At 44.0% G+C, this 17,235-nt stretch overlaps 2 protein-coding genes across 2 annotated transcripts in view; one reads left to right on the top strand and one right to left on the bottom strand.

The window, feature by feature from the left end:
• LOC121918981 (inner centromere protein-like) overlaps positions 1 to 17,235 on the top strand; it is a 73,823-nt gene that overhangs the window by 10,531 nt on the left and 46,057 nt on the right. The window lies entirely within an intron of this gene.
• Positions 7,121 to 17,235, bottom strand: part of LOC121918980 (inner centromere protein-like) — a 34,157-nt gene continuing 24,042 nt past the window's right edge. The window contains 4 exon segments of the mRNA XM_042445119.1: positions 7,121 to 7,427; positions 8,548 to 8,698; positions 16,677 to 16,766; positions 17,209 to 17,235. The exon segment at positions 17,209 to 17,235 is cut by the window's right edge and continues 9 nt beyond it. Coding sequence (XP_042301053.1) covers positions 7,228 to 7,427; positions 8,548 to 8,698; positions 16,677 to 16,766; positions 17,209 to 17,235 — 468 coding nt within the window. The 3' untranslated portion in view covers positions 7,121 to 7,227.

Here is a 17,235-nt window from a genome sequence, read left to right as displayed (position 1 = left end):
CTTCTCTTCTGTTTGGTCTCCCTTTGTTGCAGCATAGATCTGTTTCCTGATGTACCTAGGTGCGTCTGTGTGCCCTGACGAAAATTCAATGTAGGTGTCTCGCCAACGTCCACACAGGGGCTCTTTCACACTACACAATTATTGCACTATGACTTTAACTGCCTCAGTGGAATTTGTAGTTTCGTGAGTCACTAGCCAGTGTGGTGTAGTAGTTTGAGCATCAAACTACGACTCAGGAGACCAGGGTTCAAATCCCTATTCAGCCATGGAAACCCACTGTGTGACCTTGGACAAGTCACACATTCTCAGCCTCAGAGGAGGGCAATGGCAATCTCTCACTAAATCAATCTAGCCAAGAAAACCCTGTGAAAGGTTTGACTTGAGGTCGCCATAAGTCATAAATGACTTGAAGGCATAAAACAAGCCACTAGAGTTCTCTGCCTGAGCATTTCTAAATAGCCCTGTTGTTGTGTGCTGGCAAGTCATTTCTGACTTATGGGAACCCTAAGGCAAACCTATACCCCTTCCTAAACTGTAATATAGTGCTACACCATAGTGCTCTAACTGTGTACTTAAAAGGGCTCCGTGATTTGACCTGACACAAAACTGTAAGCTCAGTACTTTGTCTCTAGAGAAACAGGTCTCATAGGATGCTGTATGCTCTATGAGCTGATAATTATGACTCAAATCCAATGGCTAGTCCCAATGAAACATACCTAAATGTTGACTTACCAATATCCTATTGATACAATAGTACTAAGCACTGAGTTTAGGCCTTGGAGACTCATTTATAATCTTCTGTGTGCATATACCATACTTCATGGGAAGCTATCTGTATTTCTGGGTTCATGTGTGAACCAGGTAAAAGATATAGCTAATTCAACTCCTGTATGAAGAAGTACAAAAGGTGTTAGCCCTTTACTCACTACCCACCCCATGAAGCAGTTTTGATCTGATCTAGTTCAGAGAGCCCTCATTGGCTACTTGTGTTTCAAAAAAATACTTTTACTGGCACAAAGGAGTGTTTTATTTCCATGAAGACAGTAGGCATCAGAGGGTCTGATCTGGATTAGACCCATAGTTAGGGGCATGCATCTGATTCAAAGCCTTCACGCTTGCTGTTTACTTTTGAAAAGCCATTGATGCAATTGCTAATTGACATTTCGTCAAGCCTGGCCCTTTTTTTTAATGGTTATGAAACAGAGGTGAAAAGCATAAAATATTGCTGGTGCCAAAGATATTAGTACACAATTCAAATATTAAGCCACAAGCAGAACAGGGGATAAAATAACAAGTCTTAGACTCTATCTGCAAAGAGTGCCAATAGTTGCAGATACCTTTGGAAGAGCTCCCAAGCTTATAACATGCACAAAACCTGGTTTGGACAACCTGGTTAGACAAACTCCACTCCCAAAATCAAGTGACTTCCTATTCAGAACATCAGGTGCCTAATAGGAGTTTGATCCATTAAAGAGATTACAGCAGGGTGATTCTGAAGGGTAACTACTGCAGGGTGTCATCAACACAGGGGCTACAAGCAAATAAAGCTAAACAAAATATTGACAATTAGCAATAGCAATATAGGCTACAACTTTGTAAGGACCCTTTCATACTACATAAATAACACCTCTATGATTCCACTTTAACTTCCATGGCAACAACCTATGGAATCCTGGGATTGGTAGTTCAAGGGAGGGCTTTGGAACCCCAGCCAGAGAGCTCCTCTACGGTCTCTGACCAAACTACAAATCCCAGGATTCCATAGGATGCAGCCTTAAGCAGTGGAAGTGGGATCATAGTGCTATAATTGTGTAGCATGAAACTACTTCTGTGCTAATTTAATCACTCAATAACCTTCCAGGTTAAAATGACATTTCTTGTTTTGATCTAACTCAGGCTCCCAAATTTGCTGGCTCATAGGTGCTATTACCCCACATCCTCGGCCATGACTAGCTATGGCTGATGTGTGTTGGTGTCTAAAAACCCTGGAAAGGGGCAATGCCCCTCATTTGGTGGCCTATTAATTTAAGATTTATTCAAAAGGAGACTTTGTCATTACTATGAATATTGCCATTTTATTTGTAACCAATTATGTGCCAGGAACAGAAAGTCTATCAGTAGACTTTAAGCAAGTATTAATGAGTCAGAAACAACTCAAAGGAATACATTCAACAACATATAACCTTCTACTTGATTTAATTTACAACATAGGTCCAAATGATAAATTATGATGCAAGATTAATGAACCCATCTTGCTAGCCTTGTTTGGTCATTACTGAAGTATGTTGTATTAATACATGAGGAGTAGGAACATGGACAATGAAAGTCTTCAACCTGGTTTTCCAAGGTAGCAACTCATATGAAGAGCCTCCACTTCAGACATGTTGCCCTCAATGTGCCAAAGGCAATGAAAATGAAAACAGGTTTCCTCCAGGCAGGGCAAATATATCAGGAGGTTTTAGTATGTTAGTAAAATTCTTGAGTTTTTAAAACAAATGTCAAGTGATGGTTTCCGTTGCCTTAGACTATTTTCTGGCAGTTCCTGGCACCAGCTGCAACATGTTATTCTCACCTTGTTTTAATTCTGAGACATATAGAAACAATATATTACTATTCCTTTCATTTAAAAATAAAATAAATCTTTAGTTATAATAGCATGGTGCATCAGTGAACTTTTGTACTATAGTTCTCTTTAAAAAAAGAATTCAGAGGGGAGAACTGTAGGCTTCAAACCATAGGACCATTTTTCAAATCACATCCCAGTTTTGTTTAAATAAAAAACCTTGGACGAGCCCTAGTGAAGATCCAAGAAATTGCTACAAACAGCCTACAAAAAGTGTAGAATGAGTGGACATAGAGGTGACAACCTGTAAAAACCAAGGAGCTATAGTTCAACAATGAACACTTCTTCAGACCAATCTAGATGAGTCCATAGACAGAATGGGTAAACACTCTCCACTCTGTTATGACCAAGCAGGCTTTCTGTCTCCTTACTTTTCTTTCACATCACAGCCACAGCAAGGGAAGGATTGGGTAACCATTTCTCAAGTGCCATTCTTCCACTTTAGATTGATCCTGATGCTGCCATAGAGGGAATTAAAAACACCTGCACATTCTAAAACAACTATTTCCTGCTGTGATGGGGACGGAGTACAATTCAACCATCATGTATAGATATAGAGGCTGATTTGATACTGAGAAGGTTCTAAGAATAGCTGGTGCAGGTCTTCAAAGAAGGAAACATGCAAAACTCCAAGAAAAGGTTAGTCAATGACATTTCATGAGGCCATCACTTCCAACCATATATGGGGCTGATATGGTTGCCAGCAAATGCAGGCATGCCCACAGAAAACAGTGAGGAAATTCTGCCAGATGCTGATGATTCCCCACCAATTTCTCTACTAATAATCCTTTCTAAACCACCCTCACCTCGTTCTTCAACCTGAGGACATGGATTCTGTTCTCTTCTGCTAACCTTGTCTAGCATCTGCTCTTCTTAACTCTTCCCTCCTTTTCCACACTACCACTTCTAGAACATTACACATAAAATGCATTATTCAGAGGACAACATATGTCTTAATTATTAGGAAGCAAGCTGGAAATAAAGCTGTTTTTGATAAATTGAGCTTGATTCCTCTGCTTTTCTACCCTTCTTGATTTTTGAATGTTAAAAGCAAAGAATTTGAAGCAGTATTAGTCCTACTGAGATGTTCCATGAAATAAATGTAGGCTTAAATTAGAGATCAGGATGGGAGCATTTGTGCAATTTCAGGTGATATGATGACCATCTTTAAATACTTTTAGGAATGTCATGTAGAAGGAGCAAGCTTGTTTTCCTCTGCTCGAGAAACTAGAACAAGAACCAATGAATTCAAATTACAAAAGATTCCACCTAAACATTAGGATCAGTTTTATTGTAACAGATGTTTGACACTAGACTAGACTGGTTCAGAGGGTGGTATATGCTCCATCTTTGGAGGTCTTTAAATAGAGGTTGGATAATGGCGTGAGGTTAGATTAGATGGCCCTTCCACCTCTATGACTCCAAACTCCGAATATCGCCACCTGTGCCAGCTCAATGTCTGACCTTAACATGTTCAATATGAAGATCTGAAGTGTTGTTTTAGCATGCCCAGTTGAATACAGTGAAGAACCCCGATAAGGCAGTTACTGACTACAAGATCATTTTTATACATATATTGTACCTCTGAATGAGTGACAAACCTTCCTTTAGACCAGTCGTTCCTACACTTCATTCCTCTGGATTTTTTTGGTCAACTCCCAGAACTCCCGGTCATCTTGGCCAATAGTCAGTAATTTTGGAAGCTGAAGTTCAAAACATTTCAGAGACAAAAGTTTGGGAAGCATTGCTTTAGACCAGGGGTAGGCAACCTTTTTGAGCCGGGGGCCGGGTTGCTGTCCCTCAGACAACTGGAGGGCCGAAGCCGGGGGGGGGGGAGTTTCCACCCTCCAGGGGCGGGGCTGCATGCCAGGGGTGGAGCTTCCACCCTCTAGGGGCGGAGCCGCATGCCGGGGGCAGAGCTTCCACCCTCCCAGGCCCTTCCCTTCGGCTCTTCCCTTCAGCTGAAAGGGCTCCAAGGGGCCCTTTTGGCCGAAGGGGAGGGAAGCCAAAGGGAGGGGCTTGGGTGGAGGGGCCTCTCACGTGAGCGGCCCATGGCCCTGCGTGAGAGGTCCTGCCACCGATTGCCCCGCGCTGGTGGCAATCGGTGGCAGGACCAGGCTGGGGCCAGTCCCAAGGCCTCGCCGGGCCGCGGGCCGGGGGTTGCCGGCCCCTGCTTTAGACCTTTGTGCTAATTGTGTGAAGGCTAAGCTTTCTTATGCAAGTACAGAAAGGCTAGGGTAGAGATACGGTTGTACAGTTTTCCTCTACCTTTAATGGTTGGGCAGAAGAGGAAATTTCAGCAAGCAGAACTTGCATGACAGCTGTGAAAGGCAGAAGTTTAGCCCTTCATCTACCAAACTGGTAATTTTATCAAAAAAAGAGATCAGATTAGTCTGGCATGACTTGTTTCTCTGAAATCTATGATGACTTTCTGTGATTATGGAATTGCCTTATAGATGTTCACAGACTCAGACTTGTTCCAAAATATTTCCTGGTATTGATGTCAGACTAACTGGACGATAATTGTTGGGATCCTCCCCCCCCCCCCTTTTAAAGATGGGGACGTTTGCCCTCCTCCAGTCTGCTGGGACTTCTCCTGTTCTCCAGGAGTTCTCAAAGATTATTGCCAATGGCGCCGATATTACATTAGCTAGTTCTTTTAATACCCTTGGATGTAGTTCATCTGGTCCTGGAGACTTATATTCATTTTGATTAACCAGGTATTCCTGTACTATCTCCTTATTCTGTGTTGAAATTTCCCTATTCTGTCCTCTGCTCCATTATCCTCAGGTTGAGCACCCTTTGCCTTTTCTGAGAAGACTGAAGCAAAAAAGGTGTTGAGTAATTCTGCCATTTCTCTGTCCCGTTAGCAGTTTGCCATCTTCTCCACATAGTGGCCCTACCATTTCCTCCTCCTTCCTTTTGCTACGGACATACCCCCCAAAACTCTTTTTATTGTTCTTAACCTCTCTAGCAAGCCTGAGTTCATTCTGCGCTTTAGCTTTTCTGACTTTACCCCTACACATGCTAGCTATTTGTTTGAATTCCTTTTTGGTGATTTTCCCATTTTTCCATTTCTTATACATGTTCCGTTTAAAGCTTAGCTCAGTTGAAAGTTCATTAGTCACCCATCCTGTTTTCTCGAGACACCTCCCATTTTTCTTCCTCATTGGAACTGTTTGAAATTGTGCCTTCAGTATCTTGCTTTTGAGAAACTTCTATCCATTTTGAACTCCCTTCTCTTTAAAAAGGCATTGAAAACTTACCTCTTCCGGCAAGTATACCCCCCTGATCTTTTATAGACTCTAGAAATATGCTACCTCCCGATCAGGAGTCTACCTCAGGTTGTAATAACTTTTTATATTGTATTAATTGTTTTTAGATAGTATATGGTTTTATATTGTGATTTTAAATAATTGTTACTAGTATTATTGTTGTTCGTATAATCTGACTAATCCCGCCTCGATCCGTCAGGAGAGGCAGGACAATATATAAATAAAATGTATTATTATTATTAGTATACCTGACCATGGGATTACCCCTAGTATTTCTCTAAATTTATTGAAATCCGCTCTCCTAAAGTCTAGAATGTGTGTCTGACCATGTCTGGCTTCTCCTTTCCACTGTTTAACAAACTCCAGGAACATGGTCACTTCCACCTAAGGATCCCACCACTTGCACCCCATTAACCAAGTCATCCTTGTTGGTTAGGATCAGATCTAAAATAGCTGATCCCCTTGTTGTCTCTTCCACCTTTTGGACAATGAAATTGTCTTCGAGGCAAGTGAGGAATTTGCTAGACCTTGAGGATTTGGCTGAGTATGACTTCCAGCAAATATCAGGGTAGTTGAAGTTGCCCATCACTACTACATCTCTCCTTTCTGAGTGCGTAGTCATCTGGTCTAGAAAGGAATCATCCAATACCTCAGTCTGAATTGGGGGGTCTGTAGTAGACTCCCACAAAAACATCCCTGTTGTTTCCTTCCCCTTTAATTTTTATCCAGATGCTCTCTACCTGGCTTCCAGGATTGATGTCCTGGATCTCTTCACTGGTGTAAATATCCCTGACATATAATGCTATTCTTCCGCCTTTCCTGTTTGGGCTATTTCTCTTAAAAAGGTAATACACCTCCATTACTACATTCCAGTCATTAGTCTCATCCCACCTTGTTTCAGTGATGTCCATTATATCATATATGCTTTGTTGTACTAGGAGTTCAAGTTCTTCTTGCTTATTTCCCATACTTTGTGCATTAGTGTAGAAACATCTGACGACTCCAAAGCCAGCCACAAGACAACATGATTGAGGTTTTCAATCTAAACTTTCTCTCCTCACCAGACTCGCTCCTATACCAGAATGTCTTTATCTCTGAATGGACTGAATTTGTGTCATAATACTGTTCTTAATATGTACCCTGAAAATACAAGCATGTAATTCAGATAGAAGACACTTGTCTATCTCCTCCCATGAACAGAAACAAAAATTATATTAAGAACTCCAGCAGAACACATTTATTAATATTAAAAAGATAAAAATACATGAAATACCTTTTCTCCTTGCACAAAACATAGAAAACAGATGCTAGCTCTAAAAAATATCACCATCACTTGAAAGTAGAAGCTAGAGATTTGACACCTAGCAATGGTGGAGAGTTCCACACTGCAGAACTGGTGCGTTTGAAATAGCGTGGTTTGCTCTTTTGGAAGATTTCTTCTAGCTTGGGACTCTTCACAACGCCAAATAAAATTCTGGTGTTAGGTGGATTGTAATACTGGTGTAAGATTGCTTGGCTTAGTTCATTTCCTAGAAGACAACATAGAATTACTGACATTGGAGACTATTTATCCAATATGTATGGTGTACTGTTTTAGAATTCTTAAAGAAGGTGGCAAGAATTTTCAAGGAAGAATAGACACTTTCAGAAAACAAATTCATCCTTTCTCCCTCAAGACAATGACAATCAAGAAGAGTGAAGTTACAAAAACCACAAGTTCGACTGAAAATCCTGACTGCTGCCATAATTATACTGCCCATCACTGGAACAATCCTTCCATTCCAACTATTATAGTACATTAGCTTGGAGCAATGGGAAATGCCTGTATAGACTAAATTTAACAGTCTGTGTAGGATAAACTGTCAATATGGATTGTTATTTCTTGCAATGGGAACCTCACATATGTCCTGGACTCATGTGGATGGGATGAAAGACTGTCACAATATTTATACAATTCCTGTAATATATTTTAGCTTTTGATGTTAAAAAAATTATACACATACATGTATAGCCTCCAAAAGCCTTAAAGTATAATTATCTTGCTTTCCAGCACTTCCTAAATCATATTTTGAAAAAACTGCAATTTATGCCACTCACAGGTTGCAAGAACAGGTATTAAACTACATTTAAATTGAAATAGCTCAAGGTTCTAATTCATGGAAAATATTAAGTCTTTATATATTCTTACTAGCTTAAGTTCTAGTCTTATAATGAATAAAGTAAAGATAGAGGCCATGAAAAGTTGAGGAAGTTTCTGGGAGTTATAATCTTAACAAGTACCTTGTCTAAGATCTGATATTAAATCTCACTAAATTCAGAGTTAAGATCAGGCTAAGAGACTCCTTAATTTAAAACATTAAAAACGCTCTTGATCACAACATTAATTTAGCCCACCATACTCCCTGACAGACACACAGTTCCCTTCCAGGAAGCTTCAAGGACAAAAAACTTGCTTCAATTGTTTTCCCAAAATTGGCACTCAGTGATATACTGCTTCTTAACACACAATTCCTACTTAATCTCACAGTAAATACCAGTAGACAAATCCTCCATGAATCTATCTCTCACTATTTCTTGAGGCACCAAAAATAAAAACAGGGAATGCTCCACTACGATGCAAATAAAAGCACCAGATGAATTCTTACATACCAAGAGCCCACAAAGGGATGGGCTTGCGGGGCTCATTTTCATCATCTGTCGAATCATCACTATTCAGATCCATTCCATAATCATTTAACTCAATCTTGGTCTGTTTGTGGCTTTGTGGTGTCATCTGGTATGAATTACAGACAGGTGAGTTCTGTAAAGAAAGGTACATTTGATCACTGGATTTAGAACCATGTTCTACTAGAAAGATTGTAGCAACATGTTAAAATCCCAAACATGCTTCTGAGGGAAGGTTCTATTACTTCTCAGTCAGTAAGCTATTTATTCTCTCTACTAGTAAGCTTCTCAGATCTACTGAGACCTAAAAAGTATATTCTCCATTAGAGATTTAAGAGGTCTATAAACATACTATGCGTAATCAGCTAGTGGTCAGCAGAAGTGACTCCATTTATGCCACATAAGCCAATGACAAAATATATTTTACACGATTTAAATTAAATTAATAGAACTAAGCTTTTTCTTTTCTCAAATGCTTATGGCAGAGGGGATAAGTTGCACTTAATTGCCACCAGCTTTTGGCACACCTTTCCAACCTCACCTCCTTGGATTAAGTTTTGAAGTTCTGGCATGACATTTCTATATCATGCCTGTACCCAGGAGAACAGTATATTTTACAGGAGTGGGCAAAACCTAGATCTACATCTAGTGACAGATTTCTGCAAATTGGCAAGTATTTCTGATTTACTATAGCTGCAACAAAATAACTCCCTCCCTACTGGTAAAATAACAAAAGCTTGAGAGTAGCAAACAATGGATTTGTGTATCGAAGAACTGTAAGCTCTAGTCAACTCTGGTACTAAAAATAAATTCCTGGGCTCGAAAAGAAAATAAAAATGCTAAGCAGAGCTTGCAATACATTATGCCTATTATGTTTTAAGAGTCAGCAAGCACTGAGGAAACAGTAACTTGAATTTTTAACTTTATTAGGCTTGGTTTTATTACACAAAATAGCACAACAGTAACATACTTTTCATAATTATTTCTGGACATTAACTGGCAGAAGGAGGAGGAGGATTGAAAGGAAGATTTATAGCATGTATCAAGTGCTGGCTCGATTTGCTGTACTGCTGCCTTACTGTTTACTAAGAGGGCAGACAGTGCAGACAAGGAGACACAAAAATGTTCAGCAGCATGGATGAGAAATCCCAACAAATCTGGAATCAGTTCCGACAGACACACAGGAACAGCACACCCACCCAAAATGTTTATGTCCAGAAATCATTGTGAAGGACAGGTTGCTTACCTGTAACTGTAGTTCTTCAAGTGGTCATCTGTGAATCCACACAAATGGGTTATTCTGCGCCTGCACAGCATTTCCGGATCCTACTGGAATCACTAGGGAAGACTTTTTGGCGGTAGCTCCGCTGACCCTCTATATATGCAGGAAGTCTTCCCGCTCTTTCTCAGTTCCAAAAAATGGTCTGCCATAAGAGCAGACAAGGAAGAGAGAAGGACACGACAGAGGGAAGGATGGGCGGAATTTGTGTGGATTCACAGATGACCACTCGAAAAACTACAGTTACAGGTAAGCAACCTGTTCTTCTTCTTCGTGGTCTCTGCGAAGCACAGAAATGGGTTAGACTGGCAAGCTTTTCCCATGATGGAGGAGGGAGTGTCCTGGCAATAAACAATTATGAAACCAGAACAGTGTGAGTGTCATGTTTGACAGGTGCCAACTAACTTTAGTGTGTTCTGGAAAGGAGAACAGCTCTGCAAAAGGCTGCTTCACACCGGTTTCTGATATCAAGTCTGTAGTGCTTGATGAAGGTCAGATGTTGTGACCACACTGCAGCCTTGCTAATGTCTCCAAGGAAATTCCGGAGAGGAAGGCTGAAGACGAAGCTACCGCCCTGGTGGAGTGGGCTCGAGTTCAAGCAGGTGGAGCCTTCCCAAAAATCTTGTAAGAGGGAAGGATTGTGGAAGTCACCCATTTGGAAAAATGAGGTGTGACTAGAAACCCTATCTTGGGGTTGGAATTGCAGACGAAGAGTCTGGGGGAACAATGAGAGGATGCAGTCCTGTCAAGGTAGAAGGCTAGTGTCCGCCTGACATCAAGGGAGTGGATCCTGCGCTTGGTGTCGGTGGTCGAGTTCGGTGCTAGTGTTGGCAGGATGATGTCCTGACCAAGATGAAAAGCAGACACAACGTTTGGTAGAAAGGAGATGTCCGGACGAGGGACGACTTTGTCCTTGAAAAATTTCAGATATGGAGCATCCGTATGGAGGGCACAGAGTTCACTGGCACGGCATGCCGAACTGATAGCTACCAGAATGGCTGTCTTCCAGGTGAGGAGCCTGAGGTCACAGGAAGCCAGAAGTTCAAAGGGTGATGTAGCGAGTGCTGCCAGCGTGAGCTGGAGGTCCCAGGCTGGGATAGGGATCACTGCTTGGCGGTCTTAGGTTGGCAAGGCCTTTGAAAAATTTCTTCACAAATGGGTCAGTGAAGAAGGCTGGGCAACCAGAAAATTGAAAGTGTGCACAAATGGCCGCGAGGTAGTATTTGAGGGGTGAAATAGAAAATCCAGATGCTGAGAGGTGATGGAGGAAGTCCAAAACAACAGAGACAGTGACCTCCGAAGAGGTGCATCCCATTGAGGACAGAAAAGCCAAAAATTTGTCCCACTTGTAGGCGTAGGAGCATTGAGTAGAGGCTTTCAGGAAGCCAAAATTATTTCCTGAACCGGTACTGAGAGGCCGGTCAGGGCTGAATTCACCACGCCACCATTCAGAGAGTGTCTACATCAGGGTGGCGAATGCAACTGTCGTGGAGGATGAGGAGGTCGGGACGGAGAGGCAGAGGCCGGAAACGGTTCCGGGAGAGGTGGAGAAGTGCAGCAAACCACGGCTGTCTTGGCCATCAAGGGGTGATCAGGATAGCGTCTGATCTGTCCGTTCGTAGCTTGGCTACCACTCTGGTGAGAAGAAATGGGGGAAAGGTGTATAACATTTTGCCGGACCACTGGAAGAGAAAGGCATTCCCTTGGGACCGAGGTGAAGGGATTCTGGAGCAGAAGTGGTTGCATTGAGTGTTGAGATGCGAGGCAAAAAGGTCGACGTCCGGGGTTCCCCACTGAGAAAACAGATGGATGGCGACTTGAGGGTTCAGTTGTCACAACTCGTGACAAGAGTCTGGGGCTCTGTTCCATTTGTCTGCCAGTTTGTTCTCCTCTCCTGGGAGATGAATGGCTTGGAGGGTGATCTGCTTCTGGATGCACCAGTTTCAAATCTGAAGGGTGAGGACGAGAAGGGTGGTCAACCTGGTACCGCCTTGCTTGTTGATGTAATACATTACGGTAGTGTCTGTGAGGAGGAGGATGACCTGGTTCCACAGGGAGGGTTCGAAGACCTTGAGTGCCTTTTGAACCGCTAGCATCTCAAGCGCGTTGATGTGCAATTGGTGCTCCTTTGGGGACCACCTGCCATGGATAGAGAGGTCGTTGAGATGGGCTCCCCAGCCTGTGTTTGAGGCATTGGTGGTCAGTGAGGCCTGAGGCTGTGGTGGGAGGAAAGGGATGCCCACCAAGACATTTTGTGGGTTGAGCCACCAGCGGAGAGAGTGGGCGACAGGGTTTGGGACGGTGAGCCACTTCCATGGGTCGTTGAACGCAGGGTTGAAAACTGAGAGGAGCCAGGACTGTAAGGGACGCATGCTCTGCAGGTCTTTAAGTCCAAGGTGGCTCCTATGAAGCGCACCCGCTGGTCTGGCCAGAGGGTGGACTTTTCTGTGTTGATCATGAGTCCCAAGTGCTGAAGGAGGGATGACAGAGGAGCATCTGTCTGGACGGGGCCACAAACAACCCCGTCTAAGTAGGGGAAGACGATGATGTTTTGTTGGCGGAGGTATGCCGCTACGACTGGCATGCACTTCGTGAAAATCCTCAGGGCAGAGGAGAGCCAGAATGGCAGCACTCAGTACCGAAAGTGATCAGGGCCGACAGGAAAGGCAAGGAAGTCCCAGTGGTCTTTTCGGATGCCGATGTGGAAATAGGCATGCCAGAGGTCAAAAGTGGCGAACTAGTCCAACTCCTGCAAGGAGAGGCAAGATGGAAGCCAAGGTCACCATATGGAAACATTTGTAGGTCATGTAGTAGTCCAGGATGGGATGGAGGCCACCTGAAGCCTTGGAGACAATGAAATATCTGGAAAACAGACAGTGCTGGGTCCGGGAGGGGGAGACGGGCTTGATGGCCCCTTTTTGAAAGAGAGTGCGCACTTCGTCGAGAAGGATGTCTGAGGGGAGGGTGGTGAGGATGGTACCCCTTGGAGGGGGGCTTGCAACTCCAGGGCATAACCTCTATAGACAGTTGAAAGCACCCAAGAGTCAGATGTTATGGAGGCCCAAGCGTGGTGGAAGTGGGCCAGGCGATCCCCAAAGGGGGTTGATGGTACGGAGTGCGCTGGAGGACTTCAGAAGCGGTGTTTGCCTTGGTGTGAGTTCTCCTTCTTGTGGAAGGGCTGTTTGTATTTTTGTTTCTGTTGGTGCTTTCCCTGTTGCTGGGAAGGGAAGCGTTGTTGGTAGTCCGAGGACTGGTTGGATCTACCCTGGTTGGGGGGGGGGGTAGGGGGGTCTTTGTCATTCTGAATGACGTTGAGAGAAAGGAGAGCGAGAAGTGGAGGAAGAGGATATACCATATTTACGGGCTGTGTTCTTCATCTTGTTTTTGAAATCCAATTTCTCATCAGTCTCCTTATGAAAGAGTCCTGTGGCATTGAAGGGGTGCTCTTCAATAGCCTGTTTGGCTTGAGGTGTGAGATCTGAGGCCCTTAGCCAAGCATGGCGTCGAAGGGCCAAGGAGCTCGAAAGCTGTTGGGAGGCACAGTTAGCAGAGTGTCAGGCTGCTGAAATCTGATGTGAGGCCAAGGCGTGGGCTTCTGCATGGATGGCCATGGTAATCCATCTCTTGTCCTCAGGGAGGTCCACATAAAGGGGAAGAGCTTTGTTCCAAAGCTGCTGTTGGAAGGCAGCCATACATGCAGAGTAGTTCTGGATCTTCAGATCTAAGACTACAGAGGCATAGGACCTTTGTGCCATGGAGTCAAGCTTGCGACCCTCTTTGTCACTGGGAGTGAGAGCCGTCTTTGGAGCCATGCGGGCCTGAGAGGCTTCTACAATTGCCGGGTTAGGGCAAGAGTGTTCAAAGAGCCAAATCTCTTCCGAGGGTGAGATCCGGTACAGATTGTCCAATTTTCTGGTGGATGGCTGGGCCATAGACAAGGAAGGCCAAAACTTTTTTGCAATTCTGGACATAGAAGGCAGGAATGCAATGGAGGTTGGAGTTGGGAGCTTGTCCAGAACCCTTTCATCAGTGGGATCGAGGACTTGAGAGTATGAATGGAGGACCTTGATGTTCAGAGCCTTACCCATCTGCTCAAGGAAAAAGAAGATGTTGTCAGGAAAGGAGGGAGTCTCGAGGAGCGTCAAAGGGCATTGGAGAAGCCTGGTGTAATCCGAGACGGAGCGGTCACCGGATTCAGCAGAGAGTGATCTGGTCCTCATCCGGGTCGAGAGGGCCTGAGAGGCTACTGATACCAGCAAGGAGGAGCAGACTTGAAGAGAAACGGCTGAAGTTGACTGCAAGGGATGGGTCGGTTCCGCACGGGAGATGGAAGAAAGGCGTGAACGAGTAACAGATCCAGCAGTTGAGCTTGGTATAGGCAAGGTGGTTCAACCGGTTTGAAGGCTGAGATGAACCGGCCACCACGCGCTTCAGACGGATCAAGAGGCAGGAAGTAGGAACCTGTAGCTTGATCAAAGATGACATCCCATCTAGGGGGTTCGGCAATGACAGAGGACGTGTCATAGTCCTGTTCATCCTCAAAATCAATGACCTCTGAAGTCTGGGAGAGTTGGTCTGGGATCACCTAGAAATGGGTGAAAGGAGAAGCTTCCTCTTCCCCCTCTGAGAGTTGGTAGGGCTCGACAAGGGAATGGAGGAAGGTGGTTGTCTCGGGAGTTGGAACTGGGAGATGCCTGAGTCAGTGGTGCTGGCTGGGCACACGGTACCGAAGCCACGTCGGTCTCGGCTGCCTGGGATGTCACGTTGGTATGGGGTCGGTGTCGTAGTCACCAGAAAGATGAGGCTTTTTGGCGGCATGGTGGGATGAGTCCTTGGACTTGTCCCAGGATTTGTACTTCTTCTTCGATTTAATCCTCTTAGATGAGGATGGGTGGCCAGCCACATCCTGGTCTGTGGACCTTGGTTTGTCTGGGGTTGGGACCCAGAGACATCCGTATGGGGTTTGCCGTCGGCTGCAGTAGCTTTGGCAGTGACCCTCGGAGGAGACAAGGGGGTAGTGACCTCAGCTACGGTGGCCATGGCAGGGACCCCAGAAGCCAAAGATGAAAGCTTGCCCTTAGCGGTGGCGGCCTTGGCAGAGGCTTTGGAGGAAGCAGGAGGCTTCAAAATCTGCGCATACATAATGGACTGTAGGCACACACCCCTGTTCTTCCTGGCCTGTGGAATCAAGGCCATACAGTGTGGGCAGGAAGCAGGGATGTGGCCCTCGCCCAGGCAGAGAAGGCACAAAGAATGTCCACCTTCTGCAGGGATGTTGGTCCCACATTTAGAGCACTTCTTAAAGGAGTGCGCAGACATTTTCAACACACCTGAGGGGCGAAGAGAGAGAATGGTCGAGGAGTCTGAGTCGTTACCGTTAATCAGAGTCCAAACCAAGTCCAAATCACAATCCAGAAGAGTCATAAGAGACAAAAGAGGTCAGCAAATGCAGTTGACAAAAGCAAAAGCTAAGGAAGGAGTGATTCCTGAGTGAGGTTCCTAAACTGCTCATGCGGTGCACAAAAGGAACTGAGAAAGGGCCGGAAGACCTTCTGCCTATATAGAGGGTGGGTGGAGCTACCGCCAAAAAGTCTTCCCTAGCGATTCCAGTAGGATCTGGAAATCCTGCGCAGGCGCAGAATAACCCATTTGTGTGCTTCGCAGAGACCACGAAGAAGAAAAGTATGTTACTGTCACGCTATTTTGTGTAATCAAATCAAAGCTAATAAAGTTAAAACCTGAAGCTACTGATTTGTGGTAGTTATTTTAAACTGGATACAACACAGGGGTCACTGCCACTTCTTTAAAAAACTAAAGCCTTAGAGAGGAGCTGCATGTTCTTAAGATTTTCATGAGCATTATTCATCTTACAGCTGTTCAAATGATACTTTCAGTACAGGTACACATTAATATGGGTATTCAGATTGTAGATCTGTACTCAGTTTTTCCACATGTAATACGCAAGGCAGGGGTCTGCCCACATTACACTGTACAGGTTGAGTATCCCTTATTTGAAATGCTTGGGACCAGAAATGTTTTGGATTTTGGAGGTTTTCCTGAGTGGTTGTAGTGCTCAGTTGCATCACCTCCCTCCCTCCTGATCCTCTCCACAGAATGTGGGAGACCAAAGAACCTGCGCCTGGTGGCCAGAACTTGTGCTGCCCTGTCAGACTGGTACTCAAAATGTTGTGGGTTTTAGAGCATTTCAGGTTTCAGATAAAGAATACTGAACCTATACAAACATGTTCAAATGTTTGCAAGACTCTATGCTTGTATCATTCCTGATTTGCATTCAGATACATATATCCTCTTACAAACAATAATATAGATTTAACTTTACAGTTGTAACTTGAGACAATGAACACATGGCTGAATTAATGCAACACATTTTCAGTTTTGGAAAGCATGCAAAGTGTACAACCCTTCAGGCCCTGATGAGCTACCATAGATATTCTGTGGTGTTTGAAGAAATTCTGAGGGAGAACAAAATAGCTGATAGAGGGCAAGCACTACATGAACAAGAGAAGAAGAAAGAAGAGGGAAGTTTCAATCAGATGAAAGAAAACGTTAGGTAATATAATATGTCCAGAGTGTTTTGATTTGTTCTTTTCAGTAGGCAGAGAGGATACTGTTTCAAAAGCGTGTGTGCCTTTAACTGGTACTGAATAATGCTAAATGCATTTATTAATAAAAACTCAAAAATGTACTGGAGGTAATCTGCTTCTCTACATAGCCTCTATTCTTATGCAATGCACTACATGTTCCTCTTCTCAACAAGCCCAATAGGGTCATCAGTAAATCTTCCAACTACTCATGTCTGTGGTTTAGATCTCACCTTAATATCTATTGTCACATTCAACTGTTTCTTAGCAGCCTTGGCCTCAGCCTCTGCTTTCTGGTGCTCTTCTTGCTTCTGCTGTTCCTGCTTTTAGAAAGGAAAAAAAAGCCACATACTGCTGGTGAAGGGCTCCTGCTCACAAATGTGCTCTAAAAATAAATGCTCAAGAATTTGCTCTAGGAAGGAGCACATAGATAGAATCTACAGCAAGGAAGGATGACCAGTGATGAGGCCAATTTTTTTCCCTGAATACAAGGGTACAATGCTTGAAAATTGCCCCAAAATGAAACTAGGAGTCACTTATATTTGGGGAACTTTTGAAGTCAGTTTGTTTTAAATTTTGTGGTAGTGAGTTTTTATCAATTTGGGAAAAACCCATCTGGTATTTCAGGGACTGAGCAGCTACAAGGGGGAGGGGGTTTACAGTAGGCCTACAGATTTCCCAGCTGTGCTCTATAGCTTTAACTTTCTTTTAGTACCAGAATGGAAGCAAGGAAGACATTTGCTTTTAGGTTGACAAGCTTCTTACCTGTTTCCTTTCTTTCTCCTCCACCTC

The sequence above is a fragment of the Sceloporus undulatus genome, chromosome 1 (genome assembly GCF_019175285.1).
Source record: "Sceloporus undulatus isolate JIND9_A2432 ecotype Alabama chromosome 1, SceUnd_v1.1, whole genome shotgun sequence".
Lineage (NCBI taxonomy): Eukaryota > Metazoa > Chordata > Lepidosauria > Squamata > Phrynosomatidae > Sceloporus > Sceloporus undulatus.
The sequence above is the reverse complement of the archived record's forward strand: the minus strand, read 5'-3'. Positions and strand labels throughout refer to the sequence as shown.